A 21,079-nucleotide genomic window follows, 5' to 3' on the forward strand; every position below is an offset into this window, starting at 1 on the left:
TGGCGCAGGATAGAGCAGGGTTTAGGGCTGTTGTGCATAGGGTCGCTATGAGTCGGAAACGACTCGACGGCACATAACAACAACAACAACAATTTATGATCAATCTACAAATCATGAATTCACATTTCTCTGTGTCACCATATTAAGAAAACTAAAGCCCCAAGGTTCATGTCCCTTCAATAACAACCATCCACAGACTATTTCTAGGCTAGACAATGAGTCTCTCTAGTAGTTTTTCAAATTCTCTCTAGTATTTAGGTTTTTTTCTGCTGATTAGCTCTCTGTATTATATATTTAATCCCTACTTCACATGGGACTTTCCTATCTGTTAAAATTTGCATATTTTATTATCTGTTATGTAATGCAATAGAAAAATTAAATGCCAAAATTATTCATACCAAAAATTTTGTCTATTGAAGTGTTTGAAGGCAGTGTGCAATTAAACACAGTAAATTGTCTTTTTAAACGTTGTGGGATATCATTTCGACCACCCCCAGGGTGGATCATTGCTGCAATGAGCTGCACATCAACAATAGTAGTGAAGTCTCCAGGTTTATCCAAGCTATACATTCCTTCCATTTCCATCATCTGTCGCACAATCTCATTAGTTATCTGAAATTGTATAAAGTAATCTTTTATTAGCATATAATCATCCCATTTCTAGATACAAACAACCACAAAACCACCACTAAGCCCATTTCCACTGAGTTCATTCTGACTCATTGTGGTCCTATAAGACTGAGTAAAGCTGTCCCAGTAGGAGTCCTGGTAATCTATTATGAAAAGTAATGTCATATAATCAATCAGTCTGTTAAAAAGGGAGTTTCCTTCAGACCATAAAGAGATACTTTGGCTGAACATTTTTCTTTTTTTTCATCACTTTCCACTCTTTCTATTGCCTAACCAATAGATCCTGGAGAAGTCTCCAGCTTGCTGACTGACCTTGTCATCCCTACAGTGCTGTGAATAAATTCCATGAAGTTGGATACATGGATACAGACATAGATATATAGAGAAACATCTCATCAGTTCTGTTTCTCTAGAGAAGCCTAAGACACAAACATAGATTCTACAGTGTATACTAAACATGCTTAGTTCAAGTTCTGTGTACTTTTAGCCACACTGGTAAAACGAAACCTAACTGTTTAATAAATGTAGATAGATGAGTTGTGAGCTGTTTGGTATAATTACAACAGCTTTTACACTTACAGTAAGTTTCACCTCATCTGGAGAGGAGATCTACTTACAAAAACTAGTCAAGAAAATCCATAAAACTAACTGCAGAATGCTATCTGAAAGAGTGCTGGAAGATGAGCCCCTACATTGAAAGGCACAAAGTGGTCTAACCACTTGAGCATAACAACAATTATAAAGATGGTGCAGGACTAAGAAGCATTTCATTCTGTTGTACCTGATACCAACAGGAGTCAGAGCTGACTTGGTGGAAACATGATAAAACTACATATCAGGCTTTACTATAGCATAGACAAAACTATCCTTACAGAACTTAAATTCTAGGCGAGGACATAACATGCAAGGATGTATCTATGTATTTATGGAAGAGTCAATTAATAACTTAATATTTTCTTTTGAAGAAACCAAGACAGAAAAAGTAAATGTGAGTACTCAGGGGATGCACCTGAACTATGAAGATCAGGGAAGACTCTTAACAGGAGGTAAGAAAACAAACCATTCCAGTACTGTAGGTGAAGAATATCTAAGGCAGTGGAAATAGAAAAATGCAAAGACTCTGTGTGACTGTATACCCAGCATGAACAAGGATCAATAGATTTGGTTGGAGTAAAGAGTAATGAGAGCAAACAGCATAAAGTCTTAGGGCCATGGTGAAGATTTTGGCAAGCATATCCTATGAGACCCAATGAAGGATTCTTGAGTTGTCATGGTCTGACTTATATTTTTAGTGGTTGCTAACTTAAGAACAGGATAATGGAGCAAGTGAAATATGAAGATAATAAGGAAGCAATTGTAAAGATCAAACAATATTTAATGAAATAAATCAGATATGTTGTTTCTGTGTATCATCGAGTCAGAACTGACCCATCGCTGACCCTCCAGCAGATTGTCAGAGGAATGGGAGAAAACTGTCCATCCTCCTCCCGCCGAACAGCTGGTGGCCTCAAACTGTGTGCCTTCAGGATTGCAGCACAGCTTCTTTGCCACGAGGCCACCAGAGCTCCCAAAATCAGACATACAAGGACAAATATTTTATGATCCCAATCATATTAGCATAAGAAAACTTATAAGGAGCTCTGGTGGCATGTCAGGCAAGAGCTACAAAAGGGAGAAATGGGAAAGCAGTTAAGTTTAAAGGGTACAGAGTCTCCATGTGGGGTGATGAAAACATTTGGAAGTAGCTGTGATATTTGCACAAAATTGTAAATTAAATTAATGCTGCTGAATTGTACAACTAAAAATGGCTAAAATGGCAGGTTTCATGTCACTTGAATTTTACCACACAGAAAGCGAAAATGAAAATGCTCATCTGAGATCCATGATCATGATTTTATAGTGAAATTGGTATTGTGCACTTTTCTCCAGCCAGGTATAGGCACTTGGGTACAATCCAACACATTAGGCAATATGCCACCTAGCGCTCTCTCTCTCTCTCTCTCTCCCCCCCATCCCCCTTCACACACAAACCCATACATATACACACACACATAGGGTTTTGTTTGGGGGGGGGGTTTAGCCATTGTTGTACTCTGTATTGTTGCATAGAGTTGTCAATGAATGATTCTTCTTTTTTTTCAGACGTAGATTGCCATGTCTTCTTTCTGAGACCCCTCTGGGTGGAGACTCAAATTTTCATTTTTTAGGTTAGTACTCAAGCTAGGAAAACCACTTGCACCACCCAGAACTCCAGAAGCAAGAAAGAAGCACAGGAAGGGCAATGAAACCAAGTGCCTAGACACATAGGAGGGGATTACTGGGGAAAACCATATAGTAATTTCAAGAAATAAGACTATTAAACAAGGAAGACTAAAAGACTGAAAAGTGCTAGGAGATTTAAAAATAAGGCTATTAGCATTTATATGTATAATCTAATATAATGATTATCATCTATATGAAATATTTCAGACATACCTGATCTCCCCACTCATTAATCACAGGCATGTTAATGTCATCAATAAATACAGTCATTTTTCTGCCTCCTGGTGGCCCATATGTGCTTCCCATTCGCTTATCCACATAGCTTTCAATCGTTCTCTAGAGAAAAGGAAATGTTCATATCTATTATATTTTAATCCAGATTTCCAGAAAGGATGAGCATTTTTGATGGTGGAATGATACTTAGCTATTATTTATTTATTTAGTACACAGGAACATCTTTATTAAAATATATACTATGAAATGGTAAAACAATAAGCTATTGAAGGGCACTCTGGTGGCCCAATGGTAGGAATCTATGCTGCAATCTTGAAGGCATGTGGTTTGAATCTACCAGCCGCTCCATGGTAGATAGGTAATATCCTCCTGTGTGATTACTGCCTCTGAAAACCTATTGGAGAATCAGTGAGGGGTCAATTCCAACTGGATGGCACACAACAACAAATGAAATGGTAATCACTACTTTATATTAAATTGAAAAGTTTAACATCAGCATAAAGCTTAGCCTTAGGATGTCAATGGATTATCACTCCCTTTGATATTATTAAAATTTATTAATTATTATTAAAATTAATCCGCTCCCCACCTGTCTACCCACACACATGTCAAGGCCAATCAGTAGCAAGGGGCCACTTGTGAATCCTCCCTGCCCCTCACTCATCCACCCACCTTCTGGGACCAGCCAGCATCTAGGAAAGCATTGTGTGGGTATGAGTTGCCAAATCACCTTAATATCAGAGAGGTGTGTACCATAACTCACAGAGGAGAGTGCACTTCCAAAAATAAAATCATTATCTAGCCCCAGGTTCCATGTCCTCAATTGTTCAACCTGACCAAGCACCAGTCCTCATTGAGAATTTGAACTGTAGTTGCATATGACTCACAATGGAACAAGCTCACCATACCTGGCCAAAGGGAAGGATCCCATCTACCTGCTCCCCAAGTACAACCAGAAAAGAAGTTTGCCATCTGAACAGGGAAGAGAGGGACGACTGGTGGAGAAAGAGATTCTTTCAGTAGTATAACAAAGATAAGGAATTAGTAGCTTCCTCCACAGACACTATAGAATCTGACTTATACACACGAAGAAGAACTTCACTTAATGCCAAGGAAACAGCAGTGAGGTTCAAACATTATTTAAAAAAACAAAATAAGCCTTCTCTTTTAAAAAAAGCAGACTAGATCATGAACCCAAAGAATCCCCCAGAAACAGAAAGACCGAAGAAATATACCAATATGGAGGTCCTAGAAATGGAACTGAAAAAGTAGCAAAAAACTGAAGAGTTAAAATCATAGTAAACAGCAATAAGAAATTTAAAAAGCATTACAAAATAGAGAGATTACAACCAATAGAGTACCAGGAGCAATAGAAAAGCATGAAAATAAAATCTAATGCATCGTGACAGATACTGAAGAAATTTCCAACATATTGGAGGGACAAGAAAGCAGTATAGAAGAGATGGAGCAGAGAATCAGTGAGATAGAAGAATCTTGTTCAGTGCCAGCAAGTCAAGTACAACTCATAGCGACCATAAGAACAATAGATTTGATCTTGTCCTATCTTCTGCTAACCTCACAATTTATCATATATTTAGGCCCATTGCTGCAGTCACTGATTGAGAGTTTCCCTGTATTTTGCTAACCCTCTGTCTTTCCAAGCATGAGTCCCCCTCCAATAAATAGCTTCTTATAGCAACATGCCAAAGAATATGAGATGAAGCTTTATTACCACCTTGTCTCCAAGGAGCACTCTGGTTGCACTTTCTCCAAGACATATCTGTTTGTTATTTTGACAATACATGGGATATTCAGGGGGCATGGCTCAGTGGTAGAACATTTGACAGCATGGGATACTCAGTACTGTTCTCCAACACCAACCACAGCTCAAGGCCATCAATTCTTCTTCTGTCATCCTTATTCACTGTCTAGCTCTCAGAAGCATTGCAAGTGATCGAAAAGATCATGGCACAAATCAGTCTATAACTGATGCCTTAGTCCTGTAACTGGCACCATTGCTTCTCAATAATTTACAGATGTCTTTGGCTGCAAATTTCCTCAGTGCAATACACCTCCTCACTGCTGGTACCAAGAATATTGATTGTGGAGCCAAGTAAGATTAAATTGTAGACAGTTTCAATCTTTTCACCATCTATCATATTGCTTATCCAGTGATAAGAATTTTTGTTTTCTTCATGTTAAAATGCAATCTATATTGAAGGTTGTATTCTTTATATTCTGTAGTAAAGTGCTTCAAGTCCTCCTTACTTTAGTAAGCAAGGTTGTGTCATCTACATAATATAGGTTATTGATGAGTCTTCCTCCAATCCTGATGCCACATTCTTCTTCATAGAGTCCAGCTTCTTGAATCATTTGCTCAGCATATTGGTTGGATAGGTATAGTGAAGGGTACAACCCTAATGTATGCTTTTCTTAGTGTTTTAACTGTGTCATGTTCCCTTGCTCTGTTTGCACAATAACCTCTTGGTCTAGATACAGGTTTTGCATGAACACAATTAAGTGTTCAGGAATTCCCATTCTTCTCAATGTTAGCCATAATATATTATGATCCACACCTTGCATAGTCAATAAAGTACAAATTCTAGTATGTTTTCATTTTGCAGTTACTAAAAGAAAAGACAAAAGGAAAAGTGAAGGAAATACAAGAATTATGTGGGATGACAGCAAACACGACAACATACATATGATTGGAATCCCAGAATGGAGGAGGAAGGGAGTGCCAAAAAAGCATTGAGAAAATTGTGGAAGAGGTACTAGAAGAAAACTTTCCAAGTACCATGAATAATGAGGAGATACACATTCAAGAAGCTCAGGGAACTCCAAAAAGGTTAGACCTAAAAAAAAAAAAATCAGTATCTTAGTCAAGTTCTAAAAAAATCAAACACAGGATAGAATATTAAAAGCAGCATGAGAAAAACAGAGTCATCTACAAAGAAGAACCAATTAGATTAAACTCTGACTTCTCAGCAGAAACTATGTGAGCAAGAAGACTATAGGATGGCAAATACAGAAGACTGGAAGAAAACAATTCCCAGTGTATGATTCTATACCCAGCAAAGCTGTACATCAAATATGAAGGATGAATTAGGTCATTTACAGAAAAGCAAGAACTTAAGAAATTTATGAAAACTAGACCAATTAAGTCTACAAGAAAAACTAATGGAGGTCCTTTACACAGAGATAGCAAATCAATGGACGATAGTAACCAGCAAAAACAGAAAAGGACCACAGCAAATGGCTATGATAAAATTTGACCTGCCAATAACCATACTCAATGTGAATAGCTTAAATATATTGATTAAAAGGAAAAAGGGTAGCAGAATGGATGAAAAATGAAAGCCCACCAATATATTACTTACAAGTGAAAGATAGATGAAAGACAAGAGAAATACTAGTAAGAAAGAGAGACTAAAAATCAGACAGTGGGGGAAAATACACCAAGTAAATGGCATTCATAAGAAAGGAGTGGGAATACCAATCTCTGATAAAAAAAACTTCAGGATGAAAACCACGAAGAGAGATAAGGAAGAAGACTATATAATTATTAAAGACCCAATAGATCAAGAGGCTATAACTTTAGTTAATATCTACACACCAAAAGACAGACCTGCAAAATACATAAAACAAAGGTTAACAAACATGAAGAAAGAAACAGAGAATACCACAAGTTGTTGTTTATTGTTGTATACCACAGACTCTGAACTGATCCATAGGTGACCCAAAAGCTGGTAGGTTTTCAGAGGCAGTTAATCACGTGGGAGGAGACTGCCCACCCTTCTCCCATAGAGCAGATGGTGGACTTGAACCATGTGCTGCAGAGCAGCTTCTTGCCACTAGGCTACCAGAGCTCCCTCAAAATAATATTAGTTGAGAAAAATTTTCACAAATTATCCTATTTTATAGATTAAGAAACTGAATTTGGTTTGTTTTTTTTTTTAAAAAAAAAAAAGCCGAAAATAACAAGAAAAAACTGAATTTCAGAGAGATTCGTTTTCTGTGTTGGTTTTGCTGTATTGGGTTTTTTTTTTTTGTTTTTTTTTTGGTTTTGGGTTGTTTGGTTTTTTTTGTTTTTTAAAAAAGATACCCTACTCTTGCTACTCTTGAGAGAGTTTAAGAAGGCAGAAATTTCAACACACCACACTCACCAAAAGACAGGTCAAATAAAAATAAGAGCAGTAAAGATGCTGAAGAACTATAAAGTTAGCTAATTTGACTTCATAAATGTATTCAGGTTACATTACCCAGTGCACTCTTTCTTCAAATGTACTTGGTACCCTCTCCAGAATTAGTCATTCAGTAGGACACAAAGCAAACCTCAACAAATAGAAATGCAAAGTATCTTCTCAGAACACAATGTCATAAAACTGATAATTAACAAGGAGATAAAGGATGTTGTTGTTGTGGTTGCATACCATCAAGTCAGAACCAACAGATAGCTGACCCTCCAGTGGGTTTTAAGAGGCAGTTAATCACACAGGAGGAGACTGCCCATCCTTCACCTGCAGAACAGCTGATGGTAGTTTTGAACCAGGTGCCTTTAGAATTGCAGTGCAGTTTCTTACCACTAGGCCATGAGAGCTATCCACATGGAAGCTAAATAACACTTTGCTTGAGTACTAGCATATTGTCGCTATGTTCCACTGAGTCAGAATCTACTCATAGACTCTTCAACAGGTTTTCAGAGGCAAAAAATTACATGGGTGAAGACTGTTGATCTTTCTCTGACAGAGTAGCTGATGAATTCAAATTACATGCCTTTGTGTTGGCAGTGCAACTCCTTACCATTAGGTCATCAAAGATTCCTCTGGGTCACAAAAGAAATAAAAAGTTTCTGGACATGAATGAAAATGAAAATACAACACATCAAAACCTTGGGATAAATAAAACAACATCAGTGTACAGAGGGTAGTTCATAGCAATAGACAAACACATAAGAAAAGAAGTAAAGAGTAAAATAAACTATTTAATATCTCCAGCAAATAGGGGAAAAAAAAAAACCAAGCTACTCCCAGAGCCTCTATGGGAAAGAAAATCATAAGGCTAAGAGCTAAAATCCATGGGATAGAAAACAGAAAAACAACTGAAACCATAAAAAAGGTCGATAAAATAGACAAACCATTGACAAACTTAGCAAAAGAAAAGAAAGAAAACACAAATAATACATAAGAAATGAAAGAGGTACCATCACAACAAAACCAACTGAAATAAAAAAGATAAGTATGGAATATTATGAAAAGCTATAATTCAAGGAATTTCAAAACCTAGAGGAAATAGACAAATTCCTCGAAATCCATATCCTATTCAAATTGACACAGGCAGAAGTAGATCACTTGAATAGACTCACCACAGAAGAAGAAATTGAGCAAATCATAAAAAGACTCTCCACAAAAAGGGTCCTGGCCCAGCTAGTTTCATTCTAACAAACATACAGAGATGAATTATCACCCTAAATAACATGCCTCCAGAAAGTCTATGAGCTTTGATAAATGTCAATAGTCGTAGAGGGGCTTCAGGTCTTTTATTCATAGGGTCATTATGAGTTGTGCTCAACTTGAAGACAATCAACAAGGAAAAAGAAGGAACACTTCCAGAGTCATTCTATGAAGCAAGCATAACCCTAATTCCAAAGTCAAGCAAAGACATCACCAAAAAAGAGTATAGAAAATATTCCTCACAAACAGACACAAAAGTCCTTACAAAATTCTGGCTAACAGAATCTAACAGTATATTTTTAAAAAATAATTTGTCATGATCAACTAGAATAAAAACTAGGTATGCAGGGATGGTTCAACATAAGAACAATTCATATAATCCATCACATTAATAAAACAAACAAGAACCACAAAAGCCTATTAAATGATGCAGAAAAGGCCTTTGAAAAATCCAACACTTCTTCCTGATGAAAACACCCAATGAATTAGGAATAGAACTAAATTTCCTCAATACAGTGAAAAGCACATATGGGCCGTGTAGTCAGCAGCTGCCACATCATCAGCAGCCATGGATGGCTATTAATTACAAAGAAATTGAATTTGCACTCCCTTCAAAACGTGAACCTGCCATTACCAACCCACTGGAACCAACTTGCCAGGACCGACCCAACAGGAGGGAGCAGGACAGCTGGAATTTGAGTGAGATACTTTGTGGAGATTACTGCTGTTTGCTGGACCATGTGGGATCCCTTAAGCTCAAGCAGAAGGGAATAAGACAGCTGGAGCTCAAGTGAGGTGACGGACCCAGTTCTTGAGGGGAAAACCAAGGATTGCTGGTTTCTGTTCAGGTCCCAGTGCATACCCACCCTGCATACCTCTGTGTATGTGCCCGCCCTACATTCATCTGTGCACGTGCCTGCCCTGTGTGTGTCTGTGCACATGCCTGCTCAGTGTGTATGCATGTTCTGCATTCATATGTGCATGTGCTCCCACCCTGCTGCATGCCTCTCCACTCTCCATCTTGTATCTCCTCATGTCCAGTCAATTAACTGCCTTTAGCCCAGAATGCCTTGGACTGGCCTAGCTGTAACAGTTGTCTGACAGAAGAGGCTGCTTTCATTGATCTTTTCTCTCCTTAACTAAAGCAAATCTTCCCTTGGGTCAGAAGTTCAGAGAACAACACAGGCTGGGAAGCTGCCTCACCTTCTTCTGGAACAGTGACTTCAGAACAAGAACCTGTTATCACCTCAGACATGAGAAACTCTACCACAGCAATGTCATGTAAGGAACAGGCTATCTCATACCCTACACAAGCCCAATGCAAGATGTCACCCCCTAAAAGTATGAATGGATTTACTGAAGCCAAAAAGTGTGATGGAACTTTCTGATACATAATTTAAAAGAACAATGACTGAATATTTTCAATGGGTGAAAGAAAAACTTGAACAATTACAGGACACTGTAAGTAAAAACTGGAGTAGCATAAAAAAATGCAGATAAAACAAACAATGCATTAGAGGCTCTGGAAAAACAAGAAACCACAATCCAAAATATAAGGTCCAATGTTTCAGATGCTGTCAACATGATGGAGGGACACATGAATGGAGCTGAAGAGTTGGAACACAGAAACAGCAAAATAGAAGATGGAATTGTCACCACTGATGGGCTAGAACAAAAACTTCCCAGGTATAATGAAGAATGAGAGAATATATATTTAAAAAGCTGAGCAAATACCATATAGAATAGACACCAAAAGAAAAACACCAAGTTATATCATGGAAAATATTGCCAGAACCAAAGATAAGGAGAGAATTCTGAAAGCAGCAAGGGAGAAACAAAGAGTAACCTATAAGGGAGAGCAAATAAGATTGTCAATTTCTCAGCAGACATCACGAGAGTAAGAAGACAGTAGAAGGACATATATTGAACCCTCAAAGAACACAAGTATCAACCAAGAATATTGTACCCAGAAAAATTGTCCATCAAGTATGAAGGAGAGCTCAAGGTATTCCCAGAAAAACAGAACCTAAGGAGCTTTGTAAAAACAAGACCAGCAGGAAACACTGAATGACGTCCTTCTTACGGAGGCTACACAGAAAGCAGGATGGACCAAATTAACTAGCAACAACACCAAAAGGAACTCAACAAATGACAGCAATAAAACCTTGCCTCTAAAGAATGCACCAATAAAGAGAAAAAGAGTAGCAGATTGGATTTAAAAAATGCCCCAAATCCATCAATATGCTGTCAACAAGAGATACACATGAAAAATTAAGATAAAGAAAAACTAAAAGTAAAGGGAGGGGGGCATATATCAAGCAAATGGCAACCAGAAAAAGCAGGAGTGGCAATATTAATCTCTGACAAAAACCATCAAAAAGGAAAAGGAAGGTAACCACCTAATGCTTAAAGGGTCAATAGAATAAGAGGACATAACAATAATAAATATCTATGCACCAAATGATAGAGCTGCAGAATATATGAAACAAACATTAACAAAACTGGGGGGAAAAAAGACATAGACAACACTGCTATAGTAGTTGGAGACTATACAATATAACAACTCAGTCTCAAAGATATTTATAGACTAATGCATCCCAAATAAGCATACTATACCTTCTTCTCCAATGTGCATGGAATGTTCTCAAGAATAGATCACATTTTATTTCACAAGGCAAACATCAATAATTTCAAAAACATAGAAATAAAACAAAGCATCTTCTAAGACTACAATGCTACAAAATTAGAAATTAATAACAAGAAGATAAAGTAGGGGAAAAACATATCTGGAAGCTGAACAACACCTTGTTTGAACAAGAGTGGGTAATAGAGAAAATGAAAAATGAAATTAAAAAGTTTCTTGAAACAAATGAAAATGAAAACACAACTTACCAAAACCTCTGGCAAGATACAAGATAAACATACAAAAATCAACTGGATTTCTCTACAGTGACAAAGACAATACAGAACTGGAGCTAAGAAAAACAATATCCATTACAATAGATAATCACAGGATTAAATATTTGGGAGTAAATCTAACCAGAAGCACAAAGGATCTATTCAAAGAAAATTATGAAACATTACTACAAGAAACAAAAAGAGATCTGGAGAAGTGGAAGAATATCCTTTGCACATGGATAGAAGACTCAATATTGTGAAAATGACAATACAACCAAAGGCAATGTACATGTTCAATGCAATCCCAATACAAATACCAATTCCTTTCTTCAATGAGATGGAAAGGCAATCTCCAATTTCATTTGGAATGGAAAGAGGCCCTGAATAAGCAAAACATTCCTTAAAAAGAGAAACAAGGTAAGAGGCATCTCACTCCCTGATGCTACTCCCTGATTGATATCCTACTACATTGTCGTGATGGCCAAGATTGTGTGGTACTGTTACGATGACAGACACATAGATCAATCAATAGAACTGAGAACCCAGAGATCAGTCCATCTACCTATGATCAACTGATTTTTTATAAGGAGGTGAAAACAATTAAATGGGGAAATTACAGCCTTTTTAACAAAACAAATGGTGTTGGCAAAACTGGAAAACTACAGAAACCTCAAACAAGACCCACACCTAACACCATACAAAAAACTAACTCAAAGTGGATCAAGGGCCTAGGACTAAAGCCAAGGACTATGAATTTCATTAGAAAAAAGCTTGGAAGAACTTTAGAAGCTCTAATCCACAACATAAACAGTCTTCCAAGCATCCTGAAAAACCTACAACCAGGAGAGAATAAATAGATGAATGGGACCTTCTAAGAATCAAATCCCTATGCACATCAAAAAACTTCTCCAACCAGGTAAAAAGGAAAGCTACAGACTGGGAAATAATATTTGGTAATTATATGTCTCATAAGAGGCTTATATCTAGAATTTATAGAATACTTGAGCATTACAACAAGATAAAGGTAAACAACCCAATTTCAAAATAGGAACAGGATATGAACAGACACTTCACCAAAGAAGACATTCAGATGGTGAACAAACACATGTGTTCAAACTCCCTAGCTCTAAGAGAGTTGCAAGTCAAAACAACTTTATCATCTCACCCCAGTAAGGATAACAAAATTCAATAGAGCAGCAAACAACAGATGCTGGTGAGGCTGTGGAGAAAACAGAACCCTTATTCACTGTTGGTGGGAGTGTAAAATGGTGCAACCACTATGGAAGACAATATGGTGCTTTCTCAAAAAGTTGGGAATAGAAATACTATTTGATCCAGCAATTCCACTGAGAATATGCCCTAAAGAAACCAGAATTTCCACCCAAGCTGATATATGCACACCTATGTTTATTGTGGCTTTGTTCATAATAGCAAAGAATTGGAAACAATCCAAGTGCCTATCAACAAACAAATGGATAGAGAAGCTGTGATATATTCACACAATGGAATACAATGCAGCATGGAAAAATAAAAACTCATGAAATATAAAATGGGTAACCATGGCGGACAGACATTATGCTGAGTGAAATATCTCAGTCACAAATGGACAAATACTGAATAATGCCACTATTATACAACTGGACTGACATTGGGGTTGGGGATAAAGAAAAGAGGGGATAAATTATGTATACTGCATTGAAACAGATGAGGGAGAGAACTGTTTAAAAGGAATATATGATTAGGTATTATTTGCATGACAAGAGTCCAGAATAAGAGCTGCATAGTAAAGCTGAATGGGGGTTGGGGGTGCGGGGGAAGGGTTATATAGCAATGAAGGAATTTTTTTTTTCTTTTCAAAGAGAAAAGCAAACTAGGGGGAAGAGTGTGTAGGGAAGAAAATGTAAACAATGAATGAATGGAAATCCAAATTCTTTATAAACTTTCACTAAAATCTCAATTTAAAAAAGAGGAAAAAAAAGCATATATGCAAACCCAACATATATGCAAGAGCCAACATCATTCTTTATGGTGAGATACTAAAGGCATTTATCAGGCAAGTATGCCTACTATCACAGCTCCTATTCACTACTGTGCTGGAAGTAATGGCTAGGAAAATAACACAAGAGAGTGGGGGAAAAGAGGCATCCAAATTGATAAAATTGGTAAAACTATCTCTATATGGAGATGAGATGATACTGTACACAGAAATCCCCAAAGACTCAATTTAAAAAAAAAAAAAAAAAAAAAAAAAGCCCAGCACCACAAAACTGTTAGACCTACTAGACCGATTCAATAGAGTGACAGGATACAAGATCAATGTACAAAAATCAGTTGCCTTTCTCTACAGCAACGAAAAAAAGCATGGAAAACAACTAAAGTGAAAAATACCATTTACAATAGCCAACCACAAGATAAAATACATAGGGATAAACCTAACTAGAGACACAAAAGGCCATTATAAGGAAAACTACAAAACACTACAACAAGAAATAGTAAGAGATCCAACTAAATGGGAAAATTTTCCCTGTTCATGGATGTTGTTGTTACATGCTGTCAAGTCGACTCATTTCAACCCTAAGAACAACAGCTCTGAACCTTCCCCTATCCTGGACCAACTTTACTGTCTCTGACACACCTGATCCCACTGCCACAATCACTGGGTCAGTGTATTTTCTTCAGGGTCTTCCTTCCTTGTGCTGATCTTCTACTTTTTTAAGCACATGATGTCCTCTAAGGACTAGCCCTTCCTGACAATATGCCCAAAATATGTAAGATGGAGTTACAAAATCCTTGCCTCCAAGGAGCAACCTAGTTTTACTCTCTCCAGGACAGACCTGTTTGTTCTCTTAGCAGCCCATGGTATACTCATTACTCTTTTTCCAGCATCACAGCTCACAGACATGAATTCTTCTTCTGTTATCCTTATTTATTGTCCAGCTCTCAGATGCATATGAAGACACAACACTGTGAAAAGTACAGTCTTACCAAAATGAAAATTCATGTTCAGCACAATCCCAAAACAGACACCAAACTAATTTTTCAAGGAGATTGTAAAAAAAAAGAGGCAGTTTGCAGTTTTATTTCAAAAAGAAAGAGACCTTGAATAAAAAAAAACTTAAAAATAAATGGAAGGCATTGCACTCCCTCATCTCAAAACCTATTACAAAGCTGTTGTACCTCAGTGGCAGATATTGGTACAGTGACAGACACAAAGCCAATAGAATAGAATTGAGGACTTAAAATCAACCCATCTACTAACAGCCAACTCTTATTTGATAAGAAAACAAACTTTATTAAATAGGGAAATGACAACCTTGCCAACAAATTGTGTTAGCAAAACTGGACATTTGCCTATAGAAATCTGAAACAGGATTCACATCTTACACCATAAAAAAAGAAAATTAAAAAAACAACAATACACAAAACAACTGATGGTAGATCACAGAGAGACCTAGAAGTAAAACCCAAAACATTGTGCACAAACTTAGAAGCCTATGGCAGAAAAAGGGTTACAAATACAGGCAAAAATGCAGAACCAAGAGAGGATAAAATCAGTGAATTAGAACTTTTAAAAACAAATCCCTGTATGCATAAAAACCTTTTCCAATAGGGAAAAAAGAAAGTCCACAGACTGGAGAAAAACATATGGCAATGACATTTCAGATAACTAAAGTTTACAGGATATTACAGTACCTCCACAAGAAAAAGACCTATAACCCAATTATAAAATGGGCAAAAAACATTAAAATAACTCTTCTCAAAGGAAAACATATGAATGGCTAACAGACACATGCAGAAATGCTCAAAATCACTAGAAATCAGAGACATGTAAATCAAAACAACGAGATACCATCTCACTCTAGTAGCAGTAGCAAATTAGGACAGTATGAAATAAATGTTGGAGAGAATGCAGAGAAATTGGAATTCTCATGCAGTGCCAGTGGGACTGTAAAACAGAACAACCAATATGGAAGGTAGCTGGCATTTCCTAAAAAAACTGAACACAAATCCCATATGACTCAGTCATTCCACTACTGGGAATACACTCCAAGGAAATCAGAGCTGACATGCTTAGAGGTATGCACACCTACGTTCATGGACATATTATTCACAATAGCAGAAAAATGGAAATAACTCAAATGCTCAGCAACAAAAAAATTGATAGGAAAATGGTGGCATATTCACACAACTGATATTATTTATGTAGCTCTAAAGAAAAATGAAGTATTCTTAAAGCATGAAATAACATAGGAGAGTCTAGACAACATTATGTTCAGTGAAAGAATTCAGTTACAAAAGAGCAGATATTGCAGTAGCCTGAGAAAACAGGATGGTGAGAGGTGGCAAAGAAAAGAAGAACAGAAATGGAATAGGTACATAACACTATGAGGACCAAGACAGGGGAAGATCAATCTGGGGAGAATTGAAATAAAGACAATAGTGATATTGTAAAAAGGAAAAAAAAAGATAGATTAGATAGATAGATGATAGATGTTGTTGATTGCCTTCAAGTTGACCATGACTCATAGTGACCCTATGAACAAAAGGCCAGAAGCCCGTCTACAACTATCAACATTTATCAAAGTTCATAGAGTTTCTAGAAGCATGTTGTTTGGGAGTTGGATGTCCTCCTGCTTCCAAATAAACACACACATACATACACATAACTCTTTAGAAGAGAAACAGGAAAAGGGGTGTGGAAGAAGGACAAAGAAAGAAGTCACTAGGACAGCAGAGACTAGGAGGGGGATGAAGGACTGAAGAGATTGGTAAAGTATACAAGGACTTGAAGAGATAGGGAAATAAAAGTAATAGATCAATTGTTGTTACTGTTGTTGTTGTGTGCTGTCAAGAACATTTGATTTTGCTTATATAAATACTTGGACCAGGAGGCAGTTGTCAGAAAAGAGCAAGGAAACACCGCATGGTTCAAAATCGGGAAGGGTGTATGTCAGGGATGGGTCCTATCTCCATACTTTTTCAATTGATATGCAGAACAGATCATTTGGGAGGCTGGGCAGTATGAGGAGAAATGTGACATCAGGATTGGAGGTAGATTCTTCAACAACCTGTGTTATGCTGATAACACAACCCTGCTTGCTGAAACTGAGGAGGACCTGAAGCATTAGCTGCAGAGGGTCAAGGACTGCAGCCGTAAGTATGGATTGAAGCTCAACATTAAGAAACCAAAGATTCTCATCACTGGACCAACTGGCAGCATCACAATAGATGGTGAAGAGATTGAGATTGTTAAGAGCTTTAGTTTGCTTGGCTCCACAATCAACAACAATAGATCAATAGTAATATATAAAACACAGTGTGCAGAAATGATTGTATAAAAATGTACATGAATGAAAAATGTTTATGACTTGATTGTATAAAAGTGAATGATGATCTAAATAAAAAGTTTCTAAAGTTAATCTATATAAGATTCTCATCACTGGGCCAATTGGTAGTACCATGATAGATGGAGAAGAGAATGAGATTATTAACAATTTCACCTTACTCGGGTCCACAACACTCTTGGAACCAGCAGTCAGGAAATCAAAAGAGGAATTGGATTTGGAAAGTCTACAGTCAGGGACCTTTGCAGAGTGCAGAAGTGCCAAGATGTCAGTCTAGAGACTAAAGTGTGCCTTCACACTTACTTACCATGCATCACAAGAAAGAGGACCAGAGAAAAATTGATGCCTTTGAAGCATGGTTCTAGAGAAGAGTATTGCCAAGAGAACAAACAGGTCTGTCCTGGAGAGGGTGCAACCAAGTTCCTATGTAGAGGGAAGACTTTGAAGTTCCATCTCACATACTGTAGGCATGTTGGTAGGAGGGACCAATTCTTGAAGAACATCATGCTTGGAAGCGTGGAGGGACAGCAAAGGAGAGGAAGACCCTGGATGAGATGGATTGACACAGTGACTGGGGTAATGAGGGCAGGTGTGTCAGAAAGTGAGATTAGCTCAGAATAGGACAGGGTTCAGAGTTGTCATAAATAATGTTGCTATGAGTCTAGGTGACTTGAAAGCACATATCAACAACAATAATAATATTAACCTAAAATATTAATAGAATTGAATATTTTATGTGCAGCTACATTTGATTGTGGAAACCACCTAAAATATTTAAAGTTCTAATTACTCTAGCAAATGATGGTTTTTACCTGAAACATCATTGGTTCTGTGGCAGATGAAAAGTTTAGTGATTTGGATAACTGTACTTCAGGATCATACTTTTTCAAATAGGCCTTGATCATTACTGTTTTGGCAGTTCCCTGTTCTCCTGTGAGCAAAACAGCCTGCAATCAGAGAATAATTATGTTGAAAAATCGTAATAGGTTTGTTTTCAGTATTACATAAGTATACTGACTATTCATATATTCCATCAAGTAACAGGACTAATTTTTAATTATTTTAAAAGATAAATTCTAGCAGATGTAAGTGGAAAATGCATACCATAAAAATAATGGAAGAAAATAATGCTACCTTGAGAGTTATGTGGAAGGACTTTATAAGCAGATCTGTCTACTTTTCTAAGCAAGCTGAGAGTCAGTAGTTGTGTGGATATTAAGATAAATGTCTCTTATGACAGAAGGAATTTTGGGTGACAACTCACAGCATGTTTTGGTACTAACTTACAGGTCAGGGGTTCAAATCCCATAGTTGCTCTGTAGAAGAAAAATTAGTAATCTTTTTCCATTGAGATTCATAGGCTCTTAAACCCTATGGAGGGGTGCTATGAGTTGCAACTTATTCAAAGGTAGTTTTATTTGATTATCTTAGGACATGGTTCATTTGCCAAAAGTATTTCTCTCAAATAACAACCTCTAGCCCTTTGTGCAAGGATTTAATTTTCCTATCTATAGTGTTTTGTTCTGTGGCTTGAACTCACTTAAAGAAGTAACTATTAAACTTACTTTATTTTGCTTTGCAATGGTGTCTATCAAAAAGTTTGTTCTAATATTGTCAACATTTGGAACCAAAATCGATGAATACTCTGGAACACTATCAGTTGGATAATAATATGGCTGGATTTTCTGATTCCAGTGCTCCCAATCACCTATTTAGTGTAGAAAAGTGCATCTCAATGAAACAGAATTCTTTGAAAGCTATAACAGGACACAAAAAATGCAATGATATAAACAATGAACAAAATCGCTTGAGCATTTAAAATATTTTCATTAAACCGGTCAAGGTATTTACTTGTATGATGCTCATAATATTTGATCATTTGGATTTGTTTAGCTTTTTTACAAAGTCAGCTGTTAAATTTTTAAGTAATTTACCTAAAATGAAATCAGAATCAGTGGGTTATAGTAAAACCAGTAATGTGATGTTGTCTCATAAGTAGCCTACATTACCTGAAAGCACAAGTGTCTTAACTATTGTGATACATAACACATGCGGCTACAAACCAAAAGGTCAGCAGTTCACATCCACCAGCCACTCCATGGGTAATCTCTCCTGATAAAGATTTATAGTCTTTACAAACCTTTTTCCATTTGAAGGATGGTCACTATGAGTCAGAACTGATTGAACTGCAGTGGGTTTGGGGGTTTGTTTGTTTTGGCTATAACAGAAATACTGTAAGTGGCAGATGGCTTTAACAAACAGAAATTTCTTCTCTCACCATTTAGAAGGCTACAAGTCTAAATTAGAAGTATTAGTTCTAAGGAAAGGCTTTCTCTCTGTGTCAGCTCTGGTGAAAGTCCCTGTCTCCTTTCAATATCTCTGGGTCCAATGCTCCTTGGAGATGTTCATGTGTCTCAGCTTCAATCTTCCCCCGGGTCTAGTGGGTTCTTACTGCAGGGACCCCAATTCCAAAGGAAACATTCTATTCCAGCCTGTCTTTGTCAGCAGTAGTGAAGTCCTTTCTCTGCTTATTTCTCTTTCATCTATTATGAAATAAAATTTGACACCCCAGGAAAATACCTGTGTTATTACATAGCTAAATTATATCATTACCTAACTGCCAAACCATTGCCAATCATGGCCCAGTCAGGATGGTACATATTGGGGGAGGGGGTACAATTCAATCATAATAATAAGACAGGTAAGACAGAACATGAGAAATAGGAAAAACATTCTGATCCCAACACTGACGTAATGAAGCCCAGATTCTGGACTTAATTGTTCTTGTTGCTGATTTTGGCTCCAAATCATGGTGGCCTTAAGCTAACTACCATTTTACTGACTGATATTGTTAATTTAAGCACTGTTATTACTATTACCATATGTCATGGATTGACTTGTGTGCCCATCAAAAAAAAATATATATATATATACTTGGCAGGATCATGATTTTGCTGTTGTTAGGTCTTGTCAAGTATAGCACATAGCAACCCTATGAACAACAGATCTGTACCCTGTCTTATCCTGTACCATCCTCACACTTCCTGACACACTAAAGCCCATGGTAGCAGTCACCGTGTCAATCCACCTGGTTGAGGGTCTTCCTCTCCTTTGCCAACCCTCTGTCTTTCCAAGTATGATCTCCCTCTCCAAGGAATAGCCTCTCCTAGCAACATGTCTGAAGTCTGAGACAAAACTTTATCATCTCTGCCTCCAAAGAGCACTCTGGCTGCACTTCCTCTAAGACAGATGTGATTATCCTTTCAACAGTCCATGAGATGTTCAGTACTCTTCTCCAACACCAGAGCTCTAAGACATCTATTCTTCTGTCATCTTTATTCATTGTCCAGTTCAGATACATAGCAACAGGTGATTGGAAATACCACGGTCTGAATCAGATAGACTGATAAAATATGGCAGTATGTAATCTAAGCCAAAGAACTATAAAGGGATTAGGATAGGATACAACATTTGTAATCCTATTATAGCACTAAGTTGATGAAAACTGGGAAGTGTCTCTTGGGTTTAGCCTGTAATACTTTTTCCCTCATAAGAGATAAAAAGAGAAAAACATTTCCCAGAGATTTCCCTCAATACTTGTTGGTTCCTTAGTAACATCAAGAAAAACATTTTTTAAAAAAGGAAGAATATAGAGGACCAGAGTTCATCCTTGGGGCTCAGAAGATCAGGAGTAAAGTGCATCCTTGAGATCCAGATCTCTGTGAGGGTAACCTTCTAGATACAGGAGAAGATTGATACCAAGACACTTATAGCTCATCCAAGAATATGGAGCCTACAGAAGCTGAAAGGAGACAAGAAGCTTCTCCAAAGCTGGTGGAGACAAAGTCATCGGCTGCAGATGGTGCCCAAAATTTAACTTCTAACCTCTTCAACTATGAGAGAATACATTCCTGTTTGCTACACCATCACTTGTGGTATTTCTGTTACTGCAGTGTTAGATAACTAAGATACTACATTTCATCAATCCCAAGAAATTTTTTCTTTTCGTTTAACATGTCTGGAAGGTGTTTCACAATCCACAGTGTCTTTCAATGACTGTTGACTAGGCAAACTTGATCAAAGATATTACTGCCATGTAAAATTTATTTACTTGTGTTTTTAGTACTATACTGTGTGGTTTAATTAACAGTTTAAGTGTCTTCAAAAAGATTACACTTTCAGAATTGTACTGAAAAAAGCTACTGTGTATTAAAAACACATGAAAAGAGACTAGAAACATATATTTTTTAATTATTA

General features: G+C 37.1%; 1 protein-coding gene across 1 annotated transcript in view; it reads right to left on the reverse strand.

Annotated features, from left to right (window-relative positions):
- DNAH8 (dynein, axonemal, heavy chain 8) overlaps window positions 1-21,079 on the reverse strand; it is a 555,032-nt gene that overhangs the window by 253,204 nt on the left and 280,749 nt on the right. The window contains 4 exon segments of the mRNA XM_006882162.1: window positions 399-612; window positions 3,106-3,228; window positions 17,635-17,769; window positions 18,388-18,530. Coding sequence (XP_006882224.1) covers window positions 399-612; window positions 3,106-3,228; window positions 17,635-17,769; window positions 18,388-18,530 — 615 coding nt within the window.

The sequence above is a fragment of the Elephantulus edwardii genome, unplaced genomic scaffold (genome assembly GCF_000299155.1).
Source record: "Elephantulus edwardii isolate Elephantulus edwardi_28Jun2011 unplaced genomic scaffold, EleEdw1.0 scaffold00017, whole genome shotgun sequence".
Taxonomy (NCBI): Eukaryota; Metazoa; Chordata; class Mammalia; order Macroscelidea; family Macroscelididae; genus Elephantulus; species Elephantulus edwardii.